Consider the following 19,913-nt stretch of genomic DNA (forward strand, 5'->3'; position numbering starts at 1 on the left):
TATCTTTGGTGTGATTCAGATCTGGGCAGTGCTTCTGTATGTTCAGCAAACCAGCCAAGAGGCTAAAGACTTTAGACAGTTTTTTCCAAACAAACCGTGTAAGTTGAGTAATGCTGTTGAATGTAGATAATGTTTCGCTAAAAGATGACAAATAGCGTCAATTTAGTTAGTTAAGCTAGCTAGCTAACTTAGAGGCCGTAGCAACTAGTTACATTTACTCCGTTACATTTACTTGAGTAACTTTTTGAATAAATTGTACTCTTAAGAGTTGTTTTGTTGCAAAATACGTTTTACTTTTACTTGAGTAATATTATTCTAAAGTAACAATGCTCTTACTTGAGTAACGTTACTATTTTGGCTACTCTAAGATTACTCACTTCTGGGTAGAAAATAAGAATATAAATGTATTTGTGTTCCTTTGACTGTTATTTTTGTAAAGATTTAATTTATTTTTGTGGTAGTTAAAGTTTAAAGTACATTAATTTGCTGATTATTATTACTGTATTCCTAATTCTATTTCAAAATGTTGCTTTCCACATATTTTTTAATCTTTATTGCCACAATAGAAAGAGCAGGGTGAGAGAGGAGACAGTGGACCAGAGGCCAACAGGGATGATTATGCAGGGTCACAGGTGAGAAGAGAATATAGCTAGCTACGTTACTACTACTATTCTTAATTCTATTTACAAATGTTACTTTATAGATTTATAGATTTTGACTTTAGATCTTGATAGTATATAATTTTAAAGAACTAAAGTCGGTTCCCTGGTGCTGTGCTGTTTGTGGTTATGTGGTTCTTTAGCTGCTAAGGAGAGGTGCAATTGAATGCGAGAGGATGATAAATCACTCAATAGACCTCTGAACAATTTGTCCCCCTCACTTCTAAAATGATGGCTACGCCCCTGCTAAACGGTACATAGGAGAATGCAAAAGCGGGAAACAAATATCAAAATTTATCCCAAACCTCAGGTAACTGTGAGCGGATGTCCTCCGAGCCGATGAAAATGCTCTCCAGGTGTGACCAAGTCCTCTGAACTTCAAACCAGATGGAGATCACCGAGTCAGCAGCTGAGAGCCGGCGCTGCCAAGATGAGATTTCGTCCAGAAAGAAGGCAATGTATTTAGAAGACATGAGGTTCTGCAGCTGCACCTGGTTGTCCTCCAGTGTCTCAATGAGCTCCTCGTTTGCCTTGAGCAGAGGGACGCTGGTGCGAGTGTGTGACTCATAGCCAAACTCCATTGCCGTCCAAGTGGCATCCAGCTCCCTCAAGACCTTCTCCATGCCCATTTCCTTCACAGCCCGGTCCACGATGGTCCTCACCTCATCCTCAAAGCAATGCAAATTTAAGTTCAGCAGATCAGCCAGCGTGGTATTGCGGTCCATGATGAATTGGACTCCTGTGGTCATCATTAGCTGTTGCCAATGCCTGGGTCGGATGGCTGGGTTCTGTAGCTCGGCTACGGCGTGCAGAGATGTCAGCGTATTTCTCACAAGACCCTCCAGACCACTGAAAGCATCCCATGCTCGCGCCTCTTTGTCCAGCGCCCGAAGCTCCTTGGAAACGCGCTTGCACTCCATCTCCATGTCATCCACATTGATGTCCCTCCATAGTGTGGTGCGCCAGGAGTCAAAACTGAATCTCATTGCCATTATCATATCCCACAGCTCTTTAAGGATGGACACCTCTTTGCGACACTGCTTGAGTTGTTTGTAGTCAGGGACGTTGACTTCAAACAGGCTGACTGACTCGATGAGTGCAGTCATGAGTGATTCTTTCTCCTCAATCTGTTTGTGTGCTATGTCTAGCAGGTGGAAGGGGTTTGCGCTGTCAAACCTAAAAGTAAATAAAACCAGGATGGTCATGCTCAGCACAGTGACATTCAAATTTAGTAAGCATCAACAATGGAAACAGGACGTCATTCACTACATATGACTATCAATTGATGGCTATTACAAGAGAATAATATTGAAGCCCTGCAAGGTTTACCTAAAGGGTGCTTTGGTGCGGAACTGCTCCCTGAAAGTGTGTTGCTCTACATCGAATGCAGCACACTTTCTGCGCAGGTTAGCCACCTCATTGGCCTGCAGTGGAGCCACATGTTGCTTCATCACTACAGCTTGCTTCTTCATGTTACTCCACTTCTCTGGCAACTCCTATGACATATTAACAAGGGCCTGAGTGGACTTTATCAAGTTCTGTAGTGTTTTATTGTGTGTAGCTGCATATCACTCTATATGCACAACCTCCAATTAAATATTTAATCAAGTGCCTGCTTATGTGGGCTTTGGGAGTGTACTGTCTCTATATTTATAAAGTGAAATACCAGAGGCATAACAGATTTATGGGAGTTTGGTAATCTTAATATTTTATACCTTTCATGAATGCAATTACCTCTAGCTGTTTATACACCACTTCAGGAAGTTCCTGCTCGTATGTCTTCAGCAGATCAATGGTACGCTGCAGAGGCTCAAACATTTCATCTGTGGTGCTCTGTCTGTCTTTCACTGCCATTAAGTGACCCATAACCTCTACCAGGCCAGCATAGTCTCCTTCTTCCACCTTCCTGCTAAGGCCAGTCTCAGTTGCCTTAATAAACTCTTCTAGATCTGACAAACTGGAGAGGGAAAGAAAAAAGACACCAAAGACAAGTGAAAGGTATGCAATCATTACATCATTTCTTTCCCCTCTGTGGGCTATTTAACTACATTTACTCCTATATCAGCTTATACTATTAATAATAAAAAAAATCTGTCAGTAACAGAAAGCTACCTGTGTGTTACATGGTCCATAAGATGCTGTTTGAACATAAGGCTCCACTTTTTGATAATATTGAGCAGAGCGCTTTTGAAGGCCCGTGCATCCACTCTCATCCAGCCTTCAAACATGCAGACAGGCTCTAGCTTCTGCACTTCTTCATACACGCTCTCATAAGAATCCATTTGCTCACGGAAGTGCTCCAGGGTCGGGGGGGTTTCAGGGACACCATCCTCTGCATGTGCCTCAATCTCCTCGCTCGTGAGGACGTGGCCATAGAGCAAGAACTGCCGCATAAATTCCTGCCGGTCATCAACATAGAGGTAGCCGTAACGTTCAAACGCATTACGGTGCTCACAACATTTTGCCATGACCCTCTGCACTCGGTCCATTAGAAGCTGACGCATGGCTGCAAGATCTGTCATGTCCTCCATGTCAGCCTGTAGATAATGATTGTCCATGTTTCAGAGAGAAGCTCTAGTGAATTAGTTAGAACCTGGATTAAATCTATAGCTGAGGTATTCAACAAAAATTTGTATAGGATCAGCTAGACAAAATTCTTTGCTAATAAAGTTTCAGATAAGCAAATAACATGACTCAGTGGTGACAACATTTACCTTTTACTCTTTAACCATTAGTGATTATTTCATGGCTGTCAAAATGACATATAATGTTAAAGTGGTTATGTTTCATTTCACACTGGCGTGGTTGTGACCATGTCGTCATTTCACTAAGTAGACCCAAGAGGATTCTCTGCTTTCCTCTAAATAATTTACATACAGTAAATGCATGTGACTGGCTGCAACAAAGTCATGATGGTTCATGTTTAGAAAACTGGGCTGAGCTACAACCAGGTTTTTCCATTTTCTTATTGCTTCTTCTAAAGAATTTTTTGTGCTTGGTTCAATCTGCTGAAATACTTTGCTGGTTCCACATCTAGACCTTTATCCACTTATGTCCTATAGCATGATAGTAATATAGCATGATAGTAATAGTTTTGTTATATACAGTCAGACTTTCTCTATACCATCTACCCACCACAAAATGTGCTTTAGGACAGATGAAGTGAATTATTAGGGACAAGGCAGTACCTGGTAATGTGGAAAGCTGTTAAACTCAGCCAGACGTGGTACCAGAGAGGAGATTCTGTAGACGTCATTGATGAGACCCTCCACTAGATCATAGAAGCCATCAGCAGCTCCAAACTCAAGTGATGGATGGAAGACTATATCAGGAACCTCAAGATTTAGATGGACTTCAAAAAGTGGAGCCAAGCCAGGTGTCTCATCTGTTGTAGGCCATTAAATGAATTTATTACAGTATAGTATTACAGTCTGCCTCTGAGAGAAACACAAGAACACCACAAACTTACCAGATTAATTTATAAGTTTTAGTTTAAAAAAAAAAAAAGCATACCAGTATTGTCCAAAAAGAATTTGATGGAGCTTTCAATGCTGTTGAAGAAGCCATCTATAACCATTTCATCAATGTACTGCACATAGGACCTCCATTCAGCTGATGAAGGATCCGCTTGGAATAGTGTCAAGTTATTCTAAATCAAAAAAGCAAAATAAATTATATAAATTCTACACACCCACAATCTTTTCTTATGAAATTACTCCATCAATGACCTTCAGTAAGAAATGGAGCTTGGCCCCAGAGGTACGGATCTGGCCATAGATTTTCTCCAAGTGCTCTTGCTTGTCTTTCAAGTTGAGCAGAGTGTCTTTCTTTCCATCCTTCCTCTCAAATATGGGATGAGCCCAATTCTTCATGATGCTCTGGATCTCTTCCACATTATCTTTTGTCCTCTGAAGGCCTTTTTCAAGATCGTGTACTGCCTCTCGCACATCTTGGATGTACTCCCAGATTCCTAGCAGTAACACAAGAGCTATGGTCATGACTGAAGTTATTAATATAACAGATTAAGCTACCAGCTTTTTAATGGCTTGCATGGCTGCTGTAATTTGACACTGAGGGTACCAAAAATAAAGCAGTTTTTAAAGAAAATGACTAATTGCTGTATCATAATAATGAATAAGAGTCAGTGGCACTTTGAGTCAAGGATTTGGGCTACTATGTGATGATAAATGCTGTTTTTGCATCTTAGTTTGAAGTAGTTAAGTGTTCTGGGAATTATCAAGGACTAATCAGCTTTGAAAATCTGATATATCATATTTACTCTGCACTCCCTGTGTTAACATATTATACCCTTGGTTGTCCAGTTGATGGTGTCTTCAGCATCCTTCAGTTTGATGTCAATGTTTTTCAGCTGGTTCTGGATCAGAGGGAACTCCACCTCCAGCACCGTCCCCATCACTTTGTTGTACCAACCAGTCATGAGTTCCAGGTTAGCTCTATACTGCCAGAGCAGCTCCTTTTTGGAGTAAATATCAGCAGCGAGGTCTGGAATATCCTCGTCTTGACTGGCTTTCAAGTACTTTACCTCTCGTAGCACTGACACCAACTAGAGGACAAGATCAAAAAAATACCATTTCTATAACAATGCTGTTATAAAACCATAGAATCCTATACATCTTCACTTTTATTACAGGAAAAAAATGGCAAAAAAAAGTCTGTGTGTGAGGATAAGGGCAGTTCTGTCAAAGAATGACATGCATATTAACATATTAGCAGACACATATGTATTAATCAATATTAAAGAATAAACAAGCAAAGCAAAAAGAAAGAATGATGGCATGGATTAGTGACATGAATGGTAACATGATGAGTTATGGAGGAATGGTGGTTCCTGAACAATAAATGTCTTCTAAACATATATAAATACATACACAATTTGGAGGCACGCTTTTTGCCAGAAAGGTTCATATGGCATCTGGTTGAGTCCAGAGATGTGTATCAGGAACAGGGTGCCATGGGAAGCAACAGAAAAGTCAAGCAAGTGTGAGTGTTTTTACTTTCATGTGAGTGAATGGACAGATATGAACTTTGTGGGCATAAGCAAGCATTCAGATTTGAAGCTTGAGGGAGTAAAGAAACAAACAGCCAGATATGAATCTCATGGGACAAAAAAAGACCACATTCTTTAAAGTGAACATAAAGAATGCACTGACAGTGTTTATTCATTTGTCCCTGTAATTGACTGGTCAGGACTGTTGTGACTTAAATCAGGCTATTAGTTTATTTAGGCATATATTTGGGAGAAATTGAGCCAAATTTGGGGGAAATAGAGCAAAAACAACAACAAAAAGCCACACCCACTTCAAGTTAAAATCCAAACAAACATGGATATTGGGAGCACTACAGTGCCTTGAAAAAGTATTCATACCCCTTGAACTTTTTCACATTTTTCCACCTTACAACCACGAACTTAAAAGTTTTTTATTGAGATTTTATGTGATAGACCAACACAGAGTAGCACATAATTGTAAAGTGAAACGAAAATGATAAATAGTCTTCAAAATTTTAAACAAATAAAAATCTGAAAAATGTGGTGTGCATTAGTATTCAGCCTCCTGTACTCTGATACCTCTAAATACAATCCAGTGCAATCAATTGCCTTCAGAAGTCATCTAATTAGTTAATAGAGTCCTACTGTGTGTAATTTACTCATGAAGATGGATGGAGCTAAATACAGGGCAATCCTGGAAGAAAACCTGTTGGAGGCTGCAAAAGACTTGAGACTGGGAAGGAGATTCACCTTCCAGCAAGACAATGACCCTAAACATACAGCCAGAGCTCCAATGGAATGGTTTAGATCAGGGGTGTCAAACCTGATCCATAAAGGGCCATGTGGCTGCAGGTTTTCATTCCAGCCATGCAGCAGCACCCTGATTTGGCTTATTCAATCAACTGACACACCCACCCTTTAATCAAGGGTGGGTGTGGCTGCAAGTATTTGACTGTGTGAAGACAGTTCAGTTGATTGAATGAGCCAAGTCAGGTGTGCTGCTGCATGACTGGAATGAAAACCTGCAGCCACAAGGCCCTTTATGGATCAGGTTTGACACCCCTGGTTTAGATCAAAGAATATTCATGTGTTAGAATGGCCCAGTCAAAGTCCAGACCTAAATCCCATTGAGCATCTGTGGCAAGACTCGAAAATTGCTGTTCACAGACGCTCTCCATCCAATCTGGCTGAGCTTGAGCTATTTTGCAAAGAAGAATGGGCAAAAATTTCAGTGTCTAGATGTGCAAAGCTGGTAAAGACATACCACAAAAGACTTGCAGCTGTAATTGCAGCAAAAGGTGGCTCTACAAAGTATTGACGCAGGGAGCTGAATACTAATGCAAACCACTTTTTTCAGATTTTTATTTGTTTAAAATTTTGAAGACCATTTATCATTTTTGTTTCACTTCACAATTATGTGCTACTCTGTGTTGGTCTATCACATAAAATCTCAATAAAAAACTTTCAAGTTCATGGTTGTAAGGTGGAAAAATGTGAAAAAGTTCAAGGGGTATGAATACTTTTTCAAGGCACTGTAAACAGATACAGATAGTGACACTGCATTACACCTCGTCTGTAATGTATATAACCGTCTGTGACGGCATGGGGGCATCAGTGCCCACGGCATGGGTGAGATGCATGTGTGTGAAGGTACCACTGACGCGGGGGCATATATTGGGATTTTAGAGAGACATATGCTGCCATCAAGGCGACATCTCTTCCTGGGAAGTCCCTGCTTATTTCAGTAGTACAATGCCGGGCCTCATTCTGCACAGGCTACAACAGCGTGGTTTCGTAGACACAGAGTGTGTGTGCTTGACTGGCCTGCTGCCAGTTCAGATCTGTCTCCTATTGAGAATGTATGGTGCATCATGAAGAGGAGAATCAGACAACAGCAACCACGGACTGTTGAGCAGTTGAAGTCTTGTATCAAACAAGAATGGACAAAAATTCCAACTACAAAACTGCAACAATTAGTATCCTCAGACCCCATACGATTAAAAAGTGTTATAAAAGAATGGTGATGTAACACAATGGTAATAATGCTTCCGTCCCAACTTTTTTTGAATGTATTACAGGCATCAAATTCTAACTTTGTTTATATTTACAAGATACAATTAAGTTGGTCAGTAAAACTATTGAAAATCTTTTCTTTGTGCGTTTGTCAGTTAAATAAATGTTCATATGTACTGACAAATTGCAGGTCTGTGAAGATTCTCAGTCATCCAGGTCATAGTAAACTGTGGGTGGTAAAAGAGAGCAACTGGACTTGCTTGAAGATTCTTGAAGACGTTTCACCTCTCATCCAAAAGGCTTCTTCAGTTCTGTCTGACTAATGGGGAGTATCAGGTATTTATCCTCTCATGGATGAAAAGCAATCCTAAGGTGTCGTTGAGTTATCCTGTTGGTGTGGGTCACTGGGGGCTGGGTGTGAACATAGTAGAATCTCTGTACTACAGATTGTACCCTTGGGAAGCCGTTCCTCTCATATACGGACTCCCCAAAATTCACAAGGAAGGAGCTCCACTCAGACCTATCATCAGCAGTATAAACTCTGTCACCTATAACATTGCCAAACACCTAGCCACCATCCTGGCTCCTCTTGTTGGAAACACGCCACATCATGTCAAAAACTCCCAAGATTTTGCTACTAAAGTTGCAGACCTCAAACTAGACTCAGATGAAAACATGGTTTCCTACAATGTCACTTCTCTATTCACCTGCATTCCCACCACAGAAGCAGTCGAATCTGTTAAAAAATGACTCCTTCAAGACAGCACCTTACTGGATAGAACGAACCTCACCACGGACCAGATTTGCACCCTGCTTGACCTCTGCCTGACCACCACCTATTTCCAGTTTAATGAAAATTTCTACAGACAGAAGCATGGATGCACCATGGGCTCACCGGTGTCCCCTATTGTGGCCAATCTATACATGGAGGAAGTGGAACATAAAGCTTTGACCACTTTTTCAAGAGTTGCTCCCAGCCACTGGTTCAGATATGTGGATGACACCTGGGTTAAAATCAAAACCCATGAGGTGGAAGCCTTCTCTAAGCACATCAATGCAGTGGATATCAACATCAATTTCACTTAGAAGGACATCAGTGGGAATAATCTAGCCTTCTTGGATTGTGATGTACACATTAGACAAGACAGAAGGTCTACCAGAAACCCACACACACACAGACCAGTACCTACTTTTCGACTCACACCACCCACTGGAACACAAGTTGGGGGTCATTAGGACCTTGCAACACAGGGCTCAGAACATTCCTACAATGGTAGAGGGAAAAGAGAAGGAGCAAAATCACATCAAGAAACCACTTCAGGACTGCAGGTATCCCAACTGGGCTTTCTTCAAGAGCAGAAAAAGGAGCATAACAGACAAGGAAGATAACAGTAACAAATGCAAGAACATTGTCATTCCCTACATTTCTGGTCTATATGAGAAACTCAGGAGGATCTTCTACAAACACAACATTCCGGTACATTTCAGACCCAGCAACACCCTGAAGCAGAAACTGGTCCACCCTAAGGACAGAATACTCAGACACAAACAGGACAACGTAGTGTATGCAATTCAGTGGGAAACAAAACAACCACTTCACTTAACAACAAAGGACACTCATTTCAGGATTGCAACGTACACATTTTAACCAGAGAGGATCGTTGGTATGAGCGAGGAGTTAAAGAAGCCATTTTTGTCAACCTGGAATGGCCATCACTGAACAGAGATGGTGGTCTAAGACACCATTTATCAGCCACCTACAATGCAGTCCTTGGCACACTTCCCAGACAACTGAATGCACACCAAAACCCAGCTGTTTTCAGTGACTCACAGGAGGACAGATACCCCTTTTCCACCAAATCAGTTCCAGGGCTGGTTCGGAGCTAGTGCTGGTGCTAGTTCACAACTCGTTCAACTTGCGAGCCAGCTGAGAACCAGTTTGCTTTTCCATTGCTCACGGTGCCACGTCATTACATCGCTGTATACGTCATTACGTCGCTGTATACGTCAGTTACGTCGCTACATTTGCTTAAACCTTGGCGCGAATATCGAAGCAAAAACAACACGGAAGAAGCAGCAGCAGCAACAACAATAATAATAATAATAATAATGGATGACTTCGCGTTTGTACAGCTGCTGCTTCTCGCTGCTTAAAAATGGCGATCTTTCGCGGTCTTGTTATTGTTGTTGGTTTTAACAACTCCCCCGCTGACGTAAGCGGTTCTTTCCTCTAGCCCAGCAAAGAGTTGGTGCTAGCCTGGAACCGGTTTTTCTGGCCCCAGAGCCAGTTCTTTGTCAGTGGAAACAGAAAACCCGGTTCCAAACTAAGCACTGGCCCTGAACCAGCCCTGGAACTGCTTTGGTGGAAAAGGGGCAAGAGAGGACAAACAACCCACTGATCACCCCAACGACTCTCTAAGCCGTTCACACCCAGCCCCCAGTGACCCACACCAACAGGATGACTCAACGACACCTTAAGATTGTTTTTCATCCATGAGAGGATAAATACCTGATACTCCCTATTAGTCAGACAGAACTGAAGAAGCCTTTCGGATGAGAGGTGAAACGTCTTCAAGAATCTTCAAGCAAGTCCAGTTGCTCTCTTTTACCACCCACAGTTGACAAATTGCAGATTTTTGTTTTTATTGCATTTTGAAAAATATTCAAACTTTCCTGGAAATGGGGTTTGTATTTTTTTTTCATTTCTGAAACAAGTACTTGGTTTGTTTTTTTATTATTCTGATGTGAAATATTAGTTCTGAGATGCACCATACAGGCATCTGAAATACTGCATGTACACATGACTATTAGAAGTCATTACCTGTGGACTGAAGTTGACAGTGATAAATTTTGAGGCTGGGTCTCTGGATATCAGGGGCTGGTTGAGATTATACTGGGATTTTTCACCCACTGATTCAGTCCATCTGTTATAAAGCTTAGTGGAATACCTAGAAGTAAATACAGGACATAAAGAAAATAGCTTATGAAAAATGGTTGAGACTGTGTAGACTGTTACAAGGCACATTCCATTAAATGTTTTTACTTTATATTCAAGATGTCACAAATCTGATACCCAGGACTGGTGTCAGGCTTAAACCAGCAAAAATGGTTTTATTAGAAAACAAAGAAAAATAGATTGAATTTTATTCAATCTTGTTTGTAAATACACAGACAGACAGACAGATAGGCAGATAGATAGATAGATAGATAGATAGATAGATAGATAGATAGATAGATAGATAGATAGATAGATAGATAGATAGATAGATAGATAGATAGATAGAAAATTTTAATGGATTTGGGAAAGGGTCTTTGTAACTGGAAATGTTTACATAGGGACTTCATTTTTTAAAGATTGATTTTTAATATATGTATACTTTATAATTAATTATATTTGCAATGTCGGTAGTTTTTGTGAGTTTACAGTGGTGCTTGAAAGTTTGTGAACCCTTTAGAATTTTCTATATTTCTGCATAAATATGACCCAAAACATCATCAGATTTTCACACAAGTCCTAAAAGTAGATAAAGAGAACCCAGTTAAACAAATGAGACAAAAATATGATACTTGGTCATTTATTTATTGAGGAAAATGATCCAATATTACATATCTGTGAGTGGCAAAAGTATGTGAACCTCTAGGATTAGCAGTTAATTTGAAGGTGAAATTAGAGTCCGGTGTTTTCAATCAATTGGATGACAAATCAGGTGTGAGTGGGCACCCTGTTTTATTTAAAGAACAGGGATCTATCAAAGTCTGATCTTCACAACACATGTTTGTGCAAGTGTATCATGGCACGAACAAAGGAGATTTCTGAGGACCTCAGAAAAAGCGTTGTTGATGTTCATCAGGCTGGAAAAGGTTACAAAACCATCTCTAAAGAGTTTGGACTCCACCAATTCACAGTCAGACAGATTGTGTACAAATGGAGGAAATTCAAGACCATTGTTACCCTCCCCAGGAGTGGTCGACCAACAAAGATCACTCCAAGAGCAAGGCGTGTAATAGTCGGCGAGGTCACAAAGGACCCCAGGGTAACTTCTAAGCAACTGAAGGCCTCTCTCACATTGGCTAATGTTAATGTTCATGAGTCCACCATCAGGAGAACACTGAACAACAATGGTGTGCATGATAGGGTTGCAAGGAGAAAGCCACTGCTCTCCAAAAAACTTGCTGCTTGTCTGCAGTTTGCTAAAGATCACATGGACAAGCCAGAAGGCTATTGGAAAAATGTTTTGTGGACGGCTGAGCCCAAAATAGAACAATTTGGTTTAAATGAGAAGCGTTAAGTTTGGAGAAAGGAAAACACTGCATTCCAGCATAACAACCTTATTCCATCTGTGAAACATGGTGGTGGTAGTATCGTGTTTTGGGCCTGTTTTGCTGAATCTGGGCCAGGACGGCTTGCCATCATTGATGGAACAATGAATTCTGAATTATACCAGCGAATTCTAAAGGAAAATATCAGGACATCCGTCCACGAACTGAATTTCAAGAGAAGGTGGGTCATGCAGCAAGACAACGACCCTAAGCACACAAGTCGTTCTACCAAAGAATGGTTAAAGAAGAATAAAGTTCATGTTTTGGAATGGCCAAGTCAAAGTCCTGACCTTAATCCAATCAAAATGTTGTGGAAGGACCTGAAGCGAGCAGTTCATGTGAGGAAACCCACCAACATCCCTGAGTTGAAGCTGTTCTGTATGGAGGAATGGACTAAAATTCCTCCAAGCCGGTGTGCAGGACTGATCAACAGATACCGGAAACATTTAATTGCAGTTATTGCTGCACAAGGGGGTCACACCAGATACTGAAAGCAAAGGTTCACATACTTTTGCCACTCACAGACATGTAATATTGGATCATTTTCCTCAGTAAATAAATGACCAAGTATAATATTTTTGTCTCATTTGTTTAACTGGGTTCTCTTTATCTACTTTTAGGACTTGTGTGAAAATCTGATGATGTTTTGGGTCATATTTTTGCAGAAATATAGAAAATTCTAAAGGGTTCACAAACTTTTAAGCACCACTGTACCTGAAAAAAGATGTGGTTTTGTTGTTTCAGCTGTGTATGCTTTATTGCAGTTTAAGTGCTTCAGTTTTAAAAATCATTTTAAAGCTTAGTAGTTTTTAAAGAAAAAATTATCAGATGGGTATTGTTATTGACTGATACTCAAACTTTTAGTATCATCATCAGTATCGAAAAAGAAAAAATATATTGTGCCATCTTTACTTTCTATGAGGACTATAATGATCTAAAGTGATCCATAATGAACTATGAACACATTCACAACATATTATAACACAGCCATAAGGCATTATAATCCATAAGTCATGAATATAATTACTTAAGAAAATACAATACTTTAGAGCCTTATGAATTCTTAACAAATAGTGTCTTAACGAATAGTCTTAACTTAGTCTTAAGTAGTGTTTGTACCACATTATATGACAGCGCATTGACCTGCATCGCTACTTTTTTCATTTTAATCCCAGAAACATGATTAGAAAATCATTTGAAAAACATAAACATTTCTTTTTGTTTAAAATATCTCACTTTAATTACAGCTCACAAATACACTGCCCAGCAAAAAAAAAAAAAGTCACCATTTGGATTTAAATAAGCAAATACTTAAGAGCCTTTGACTGGATAATTAATGCAGTGATTAATGTGTTTCAGCTGGCAACAATTCTTTTCACCCTAACTGATGCAATGAGTAGCTTCTCATTTCTTAAACAAACATGTCGGAAGACGCATCCCGTGCTCATGGAAAAGATGTTACTGTGTGTCAAATTATTGGCCTGCTTAGTTGTTTTCAAAGAAAACAACTAAGCAGGTTGCTGAAATGACTGGAATTGGGTTAAGAACTGTCCAACACATTATTAAAACCTGGAAGGATAGTGGTGAACTGCCAACTTCGTGGAAAAAATGTGGTTGGAAAAAGATCCTGACTGACCATGACCAGAGATCATGTGAATGCTTGGTGAAGTCGAATCTTAATAAATAAATACTGTCGGTCGGTGGGTAGGTAGGTGGGTGGGTAGGTAGGTAGGTAGACTCATGGCTATGTGTAATAGTGAAATTAAGAGCAGTTCCACACTCACAGTGTGACAAGAACTCACAGGATTGGGAAACAGCTATATGGTCATAAGACACTTGTTCGGAGAAAAGGCTACAGTTTGCAAGGGAGTATAAAGATTGGACTCTGGAGGATGGACAACGGTCATGTGGTCTGATGAGTCCAGATTTACTCTCTTCCAGAATGATGGGTGTGTCAGGGTAAGAAGGGAAGCACATGAAGTGATGCACCAATCATTCATAGTGGCCACTGTACAAGCCTCTGGAGGCAGTGTTATGATCACTTCAGTTGCTTCAGTTGGTCAGGATGAGGCTCAGCAACGTTATGGGGCAATAAAATGAAATCAGCTGACGACCTGAATGTACTGAATGACCAGGTTATCCCATCAATGGATTTTCCTCCCTGATGGCACAGGTATCAAATAAGGGCTCAGACTGTGAAAGAGTGACTCAGGAAGCATGAGGAATCTTTTTCACACATGAATTGGCCACCACAGAGTCCTGACCTTAACCCCATTGAAAATCTTTGGGATATGCTGGAGAAGACTTTACGTAGTGTTTTGACTCTCCCATCCTCAACACAAGATCTCAATGAAAAAGTAATACAAATCTGGACTGAATTAAATGTTGTGACATTGCATAAGTTTATCAAAACAATGCCACGGTAAATGTATGCTGTAATCAAAGCTAAAGGCGGTCCAATCAAATATTAGAGTGAGTGACTTTTTTTGGCAGGGAAGTGTACAACTTATAATTTCAGATACAATAATATCATATGCCAGTCAGTAATCTACACTCATATACAGTATATGAACAATATACAGTACCAGTCAAAAGTTAGGACACCTTCTAATTCAATGTTTTTTCTTTATTTTCATTAATTAAGACACTTCATGTCTCAAAGTAATGATGGATGTTGTTTCTCTTTACTTATTTGAGTGGTTCTTCACATAATATAGATTACTACAGTTGTGGAATAGGGCTATTTACTGTATTTTTATTATTTACTGTTTGATCTCAAACACATTAAAGGAAGACTGCCTTTCAGATTTTTCAAGTGTAGGTCATAAAAAGAATTTTTCCTGACACCCAATTTTTCTGTTTAGTGGACCGAAAGCTACTGAATTCGAATCACAGACTTCCCATTTTATTAGGTTTTTTTTTTCTAATAGAACAATTAATGAATTTAGGGCCATGTGGTCCTAAATTCTCCCTTATTTTTTCCTGCTTCACCATGATCCAATTCAAGATACTATGGCCGAATCCCATTTCACCCCTTGGACCAACCCCTTGGCTCTTCCCCTCCATTTTGCGCGTTCACGTGAAGGGGTAGGGGTATCCCAATCCCAGTTAACGCGGAGGGGTAGGGGAAGGGGTAGGGCTTCTGTACCCCTCCAAACGGAGATTTTCCTGGAGCTGACTCCGAACGAAGGGGTTTGAGTGATTTCCCACAATGCCATGCGGATTTCAGAAAGATGGCGGTTCCCGCGGCGAAAGATTGTCATAAATGTATTTTCTCCATTATTTACGTGTTTTAAGTTGTTATCCAGAGGAAACACGCCGCTTGATTCGCTTTCGAGCTGAGAATGAGCAGCGATTTCTGAAATCCAAGCTGCTGCTAAAAAGCTTTGGGAGTGAGTATTGTTTTCGGTTGCTTGACTGCGTACGTTTTGTTCTGTTATTCTCGCTTTTATTGTTTACATGAGTGTTCTGACACCTCATTCTGTCGGATGTGGTGCACGAAGCGCCAAAGATATCCCATTCAGTGGTGTTAGTTAACAAATCACACCCTGCCAGCAGAGATTTCTGGTTCTGGCTCTGACTGTAGCGGCTGGTCGCAGCCAATAACGCATTTGGTCGCGTTTTGCTAACGTAAACGCTGACGGAGGTACGCGATGACGTATGCGATCGTTGAAGGGCTATCCCAATACGTAGGGGTTGAATTTCAAGCCCTATCCCTTGTAGCTCAGTTTCAAGGGGAAGGGCCAAGGGGAAGGGGGAGGGGTAGGGGGAGGGGGAGGGGTAGAAATTAGAATTGGGATTGGGCCTAAGTCATGCATCACATGGTGGGCTTTCCCCGTTCGCACAAGGCATTGTGGGATACACATTTAAAACAGGAGAGAAAAATGGAGGATGCGAGTGTGCGAATCAAGGATCAAGGATTTTTATTGTCATTGTGATTCACAACGAAATTCAGTTTGGCACTCTCCTAGCAGCAATTAAAAGGCATAAAAATTAAACACACGCGCACACACACACACACACACACACAAGTGATAAGACAAGGACCGGTGATAAAAATAGTTAGAATTATAAAAAATAAGAAAGGGTAACTACATATAGGCAGCATCATGTAAAGTGCATGTAGTTCTAAGTGGAGGCCTAAGTAGAGGCTGCAGCAGTAGGCTGTAAAATGCATTGGTGCTAAGTGCAATAATGAAAACGACACATCTCACTCTCATTCACCCACGCACACACACACACTGACACACAAACACACACACAGACACACATACCACTACCACCTATACATGAGTCCATATCAAGTCCATGCTGTTGTATGTGTGGGGGGGGCAGTGGTTCGGGGCAGGGGTTGTGGGTATTAGAGGCTGCAGCTCTAAAGCTGCTCCCCAGTCCTATATGGGCGGAAGGGTGGGAGGGAGGAAAGGGGGAAGTGATGATTGCTACAGCCCTTGTTCTAAGTGGAGGCCTAAGTGGAGGCTGCAGCAGTTTCCGGAGGGGGCGGGGGGTTGGGGGATGATGGAGGCTACAGCTCTTGGGAAAAAGCTGTTCCTCAATCTTGTGGTTCGAGTCTGTAATGTGCGGTACCTCTTTCCTGATGGTAGGGGGACGAACAGGGTGTGTCCTGGGTGGGTTTTGTCTGTGCTTATCGACCTTGCCTTCCTCCTCAGGCGATCAGCACACACAGAGTCCAGGTCCGGGAGCTCAGCCCCTATAATATTTTGAGCTGACCTAACCACCCGGGCCAAGTCCTTCCTGTTCTCTGCAGTGCAGCCTGCATACCACACATTACAGCTCTGGCAGAGGATGCTCTCTATTGTACTCCTGTAGAAGTTTGTAAGCAGGTGTAGGGGTAAGCCAGCTTCTTTGAGTTTTCACAAGAAGAAGAGCCTCGGCTGGGCCCTCTTCACCAGGTCGGAGGTATTAAGCGCCCATGTTAGGTCCCTGGTGATGTAAATCCCTAGAAATTTTATAGAGTCCACCTTCTCTACCTCTTCCCCATTGATGGAAAGTGGGGTCTGTTTGGTCCTCCTGGACCTCCTAAAGTCCACAATGATCTCCTTTGTTTTAGTGGTGTTTAGGACCAAGTTGTTATCCACACACCACTCTGCCAGGTGTTGGACCTCCTGCCTGTAGTGGGTCTCACTGTTGTCCCTGATGAGTCCCACCACAGTGGTGTCATCAGCAAACTTTATTATGGTGTTGGATGAGTGGATGGGGACACAGTCATGGGTGAAGAGGGTGTAGAGGGTGGGGCTGAGTATACATCCCTGGGGTGCTCCTGTGTTCAGGGTTATAATTGCTGACATCAGGTTCCCTACTCTGACATGCTGTGGTCTGTTTGTGAAAAAGTCCAGAATCCATGAACAGAGGTGGGGAGACCGAGGTTAGTGAGTTTGTGCACCAGTTTATGAGGGATTATGGTGTTAAAAGCAGAACTGAAGTCCACGAAGAGCATCCTGACATACGTGTTTGAGTATTCCAGATGGGACAGGGCTGCGTGGAGTGCGATGGAGACAGCATCCTCAGTAAATCTGAGTAGATCTGATGATGTGAAAGACCGACTACAGTAATGGAAAGCGAGAAGATGCTATGTTACGAAGGAAAGGAAACGCAGGACCAAACTAATAAATATCAGCAGACAGCAAGCATCTCGGTGTGATCAGCTGTTCATTTAGCGACAAAATGATGTAACTGTCAGTGCACAATCAAAGATAAACCTGTGCATGCGCATACGGACTTCCTCGGTCTGCTTGACTGCGTGAAGCAGGCGATTTCATGCACATTATTAGCTAGGGAATCCCCTCAAATTACAACCCCGATTCCAAAAAAGTTGGGACAAAGTACAAATTGTAAATAAAAACGGAATGCAATAATTTACAAATCTCAAAAACTGATATTGTATTCACAATAGAACATAGACAACATATCAAATGTTGAAAGTGAGACATTTTGAAATTTCACGCCAAATATTGGCTCATTTGAAATTTCATGACAGCAACACATCTCAAAAAAGTTGGGACAGGGGCAATAAGAGGCTGGAAAAGTTAAAGGTACAAAAAAAGGAACAGCTGGAGGACCAAACTGCAACTCATTAGGTCAATTGGTAATAGGTCATTAACATGACTGGGTATAAAAAGAGCATCTTGGAGTGGCAGCGGCTCTCAGAAGTAAAGATGGGAAGAGGATCACCAATCCCCCTAATTCTGCACTGACAAATAGTGGAGCAATATCAGAAAGGAGTTCGACAATGTAAAATTGCAAAGAGTTTGAACATATCATCTACAGTGCATAATATCATCAAAAGATTCAGAGAATCTGGAAGAATCTCTGTGCGTAAGGGTCAAGGCCAGAAAACCATACTGGGTGCCCGTGATCTTCGGGCCCTTAGACGGCACTGCATCACATACAGGCATGCTTCTGTATTGGAAATCACAAAATGGGCTCAGGAATATTTCCAGAGAACATTATCTGTGAACACAATTCACCGTGCCATCTGCCGTTGCCAGCTAAAACTCTATAGTTCAAAGAAGCAGCCGTATCCTAACATGATCCAGAAGCGCAGACGTCTTCTCTGGGCCAAGGCTCATTTAAAATGGACTGTGGCAAAGTGGAAAACTGCTCTGTGGTCAGACAAATCAAAATTTGAAGTTCTTTATGGAAATCAGGGACGCCGTGTCATTCAGACTAAAGAGGAGAAGGACGACCCAAGTTGTTATCAGCGCTCAGTTCAGAAGCCTGCATCTCTGATGGTATGGGGTTGCATGGGCAACCCCATGTGGCATGGGCAGCTTACACATCTGGAAAGACACCATCAGTGCTGAAAGGTATATCCAGGTTCTAGAGCAACATATGCTCCCATCCAGACGACGTCTCTTTCAGGGAAGACCTTGCATTTTCCAACATGACAATGCCAAACCACATACTGCATCAATTACAGCATCATGGCTGCGTAGAAGAAGGGTCCGGGTACTGAACTGGCCAGCCTGCAGTCCAGATCTTTCACCCATAGAAAACATTTGGCGCATCATAAAATGGAAGATACGACAAAAAAGACAGAAGACAGTTGGGCAACTAGAATCCTACATTAGACAAGAATGGGTTAACATTCCTATCCCTAAACTTGAGCAGCTTGTCTCCTCAGTCCCCAGATGTTTACAGACTGTTGTAAAGAGAAAAGGGGATGTCTCACAGTGGTAAACATGGCCTTGTCCCAACTTTTTTGAGATGTGTTGTTGTCATGAAATTTAAAATCACCTAATTTTTCTCTTTAAATGATACATTTTCTCAGTTTAAACATTTCATCTATGTTCTATTCTGAATAAAATATGGAATTTTGAAACTTCCACATCATTGCATTCCGTTTTTATTTACAATTTGTACTTTGTCCCAACTTTTTTGGAATCGGAGTTGTAAATAACTTCCCAGTCACAGAATGGCCTGATATTTTGTGAGATCTCGGCAGCCGTCGGACAAAGTCCATGACAAGCGCATGAGTCGCAACTGTTCAAGTACTTTTCATGCATTTCCTACGATGGCTTACTAGCCCGATCCTAGAGAGACAAACACGATGGCATGTAGGGCAGAGGTGGGCTGTTGTCGATTGAGCTCTTTCAGTGGCCTTTCTCCTGGCTCTTTTTGTGTCGGCATCATCGTTGAGCTTTCTTTCCCCTGCTACGAGTGCCTCTCTGCAAGCTGTCTTCCAAATGCTACGTTCTGCTGCAAGATGTTCCCAGTCGTCCACTGAGAGACCAATTGTGAGCATGTCTCTCTTGCAGATGTCTTGGAAGCATAGTTTTGGTCTACCGACAGGTCTTGAGCCGGATGCCAGCTCTCCATACAGGAGGTCCTTGGGGATGCGACCATCCTCCATTCGCCATACATGGCCCAGCCATCTCATCCTACATTGTCTA

General features: G+C 41.6%; 1 protein-coding gene across 1 annotated transcript in view; it reads right to left on the minus strand.

The window, feature by feature from the left end:
- dnah9 (dynein, axonemal, heavy chain 9) overlaps positions 1-19,913 on the minus strand; it is a 212,060-nt gene that overhangs the window by 142,126 nt on the left and 50,021 nt on the right. The window contains exons 12-20 of the mRNA XM_060939807.1: positions 10,502-10,628; positions 4,968-5,223; positions 4,388-4,629; positions 4,173-4,308; positions 3,848-4,044; positions 2,772-3,196; positions 2,394-2,616; positions 1,989-2,155; positions 965-1,835 (exon numbers count right to left, since the gene is read on the minus strand). Coding sequence (XP_060795790.1) covers positions 965-1,835; positions 1,989-2,155; positions 2,394-2,616; positions 2,772-3,196; positions 3,848-4,044; positions 4,173-4,308; positions 4,388-4,629; positions 4,968-5,223; positions 10,502-10,628 — 2,644 coding nt within the window. The remainder of the gene's footprint in view (positions 1-964; positions 1,836-1,988; positions 2,156-2,393; positions 2,617-2,771; positions 3,197-3,847; positions 4,045-4,172; positions 4,309-4,387; positions 4,630-4,967; positions 5,224-10,501; positions 10,629-19,913) is intronic.

Source organism: Neoarius graeffei, chromosome 14 (genome assembly GCF_027579695.1).
Source record: "Neoarius graeffei isolate fNeoGra1 chromosome 14, fNeoGra1.pri, whole genome shotgun sequence".
Classification (NCBI taxonomy): Eukaryota; Metazoa; Chordata; class Actinopteri; order Siluriformes; family Ariidae; genus Neoarius; species Neoarius graeffei.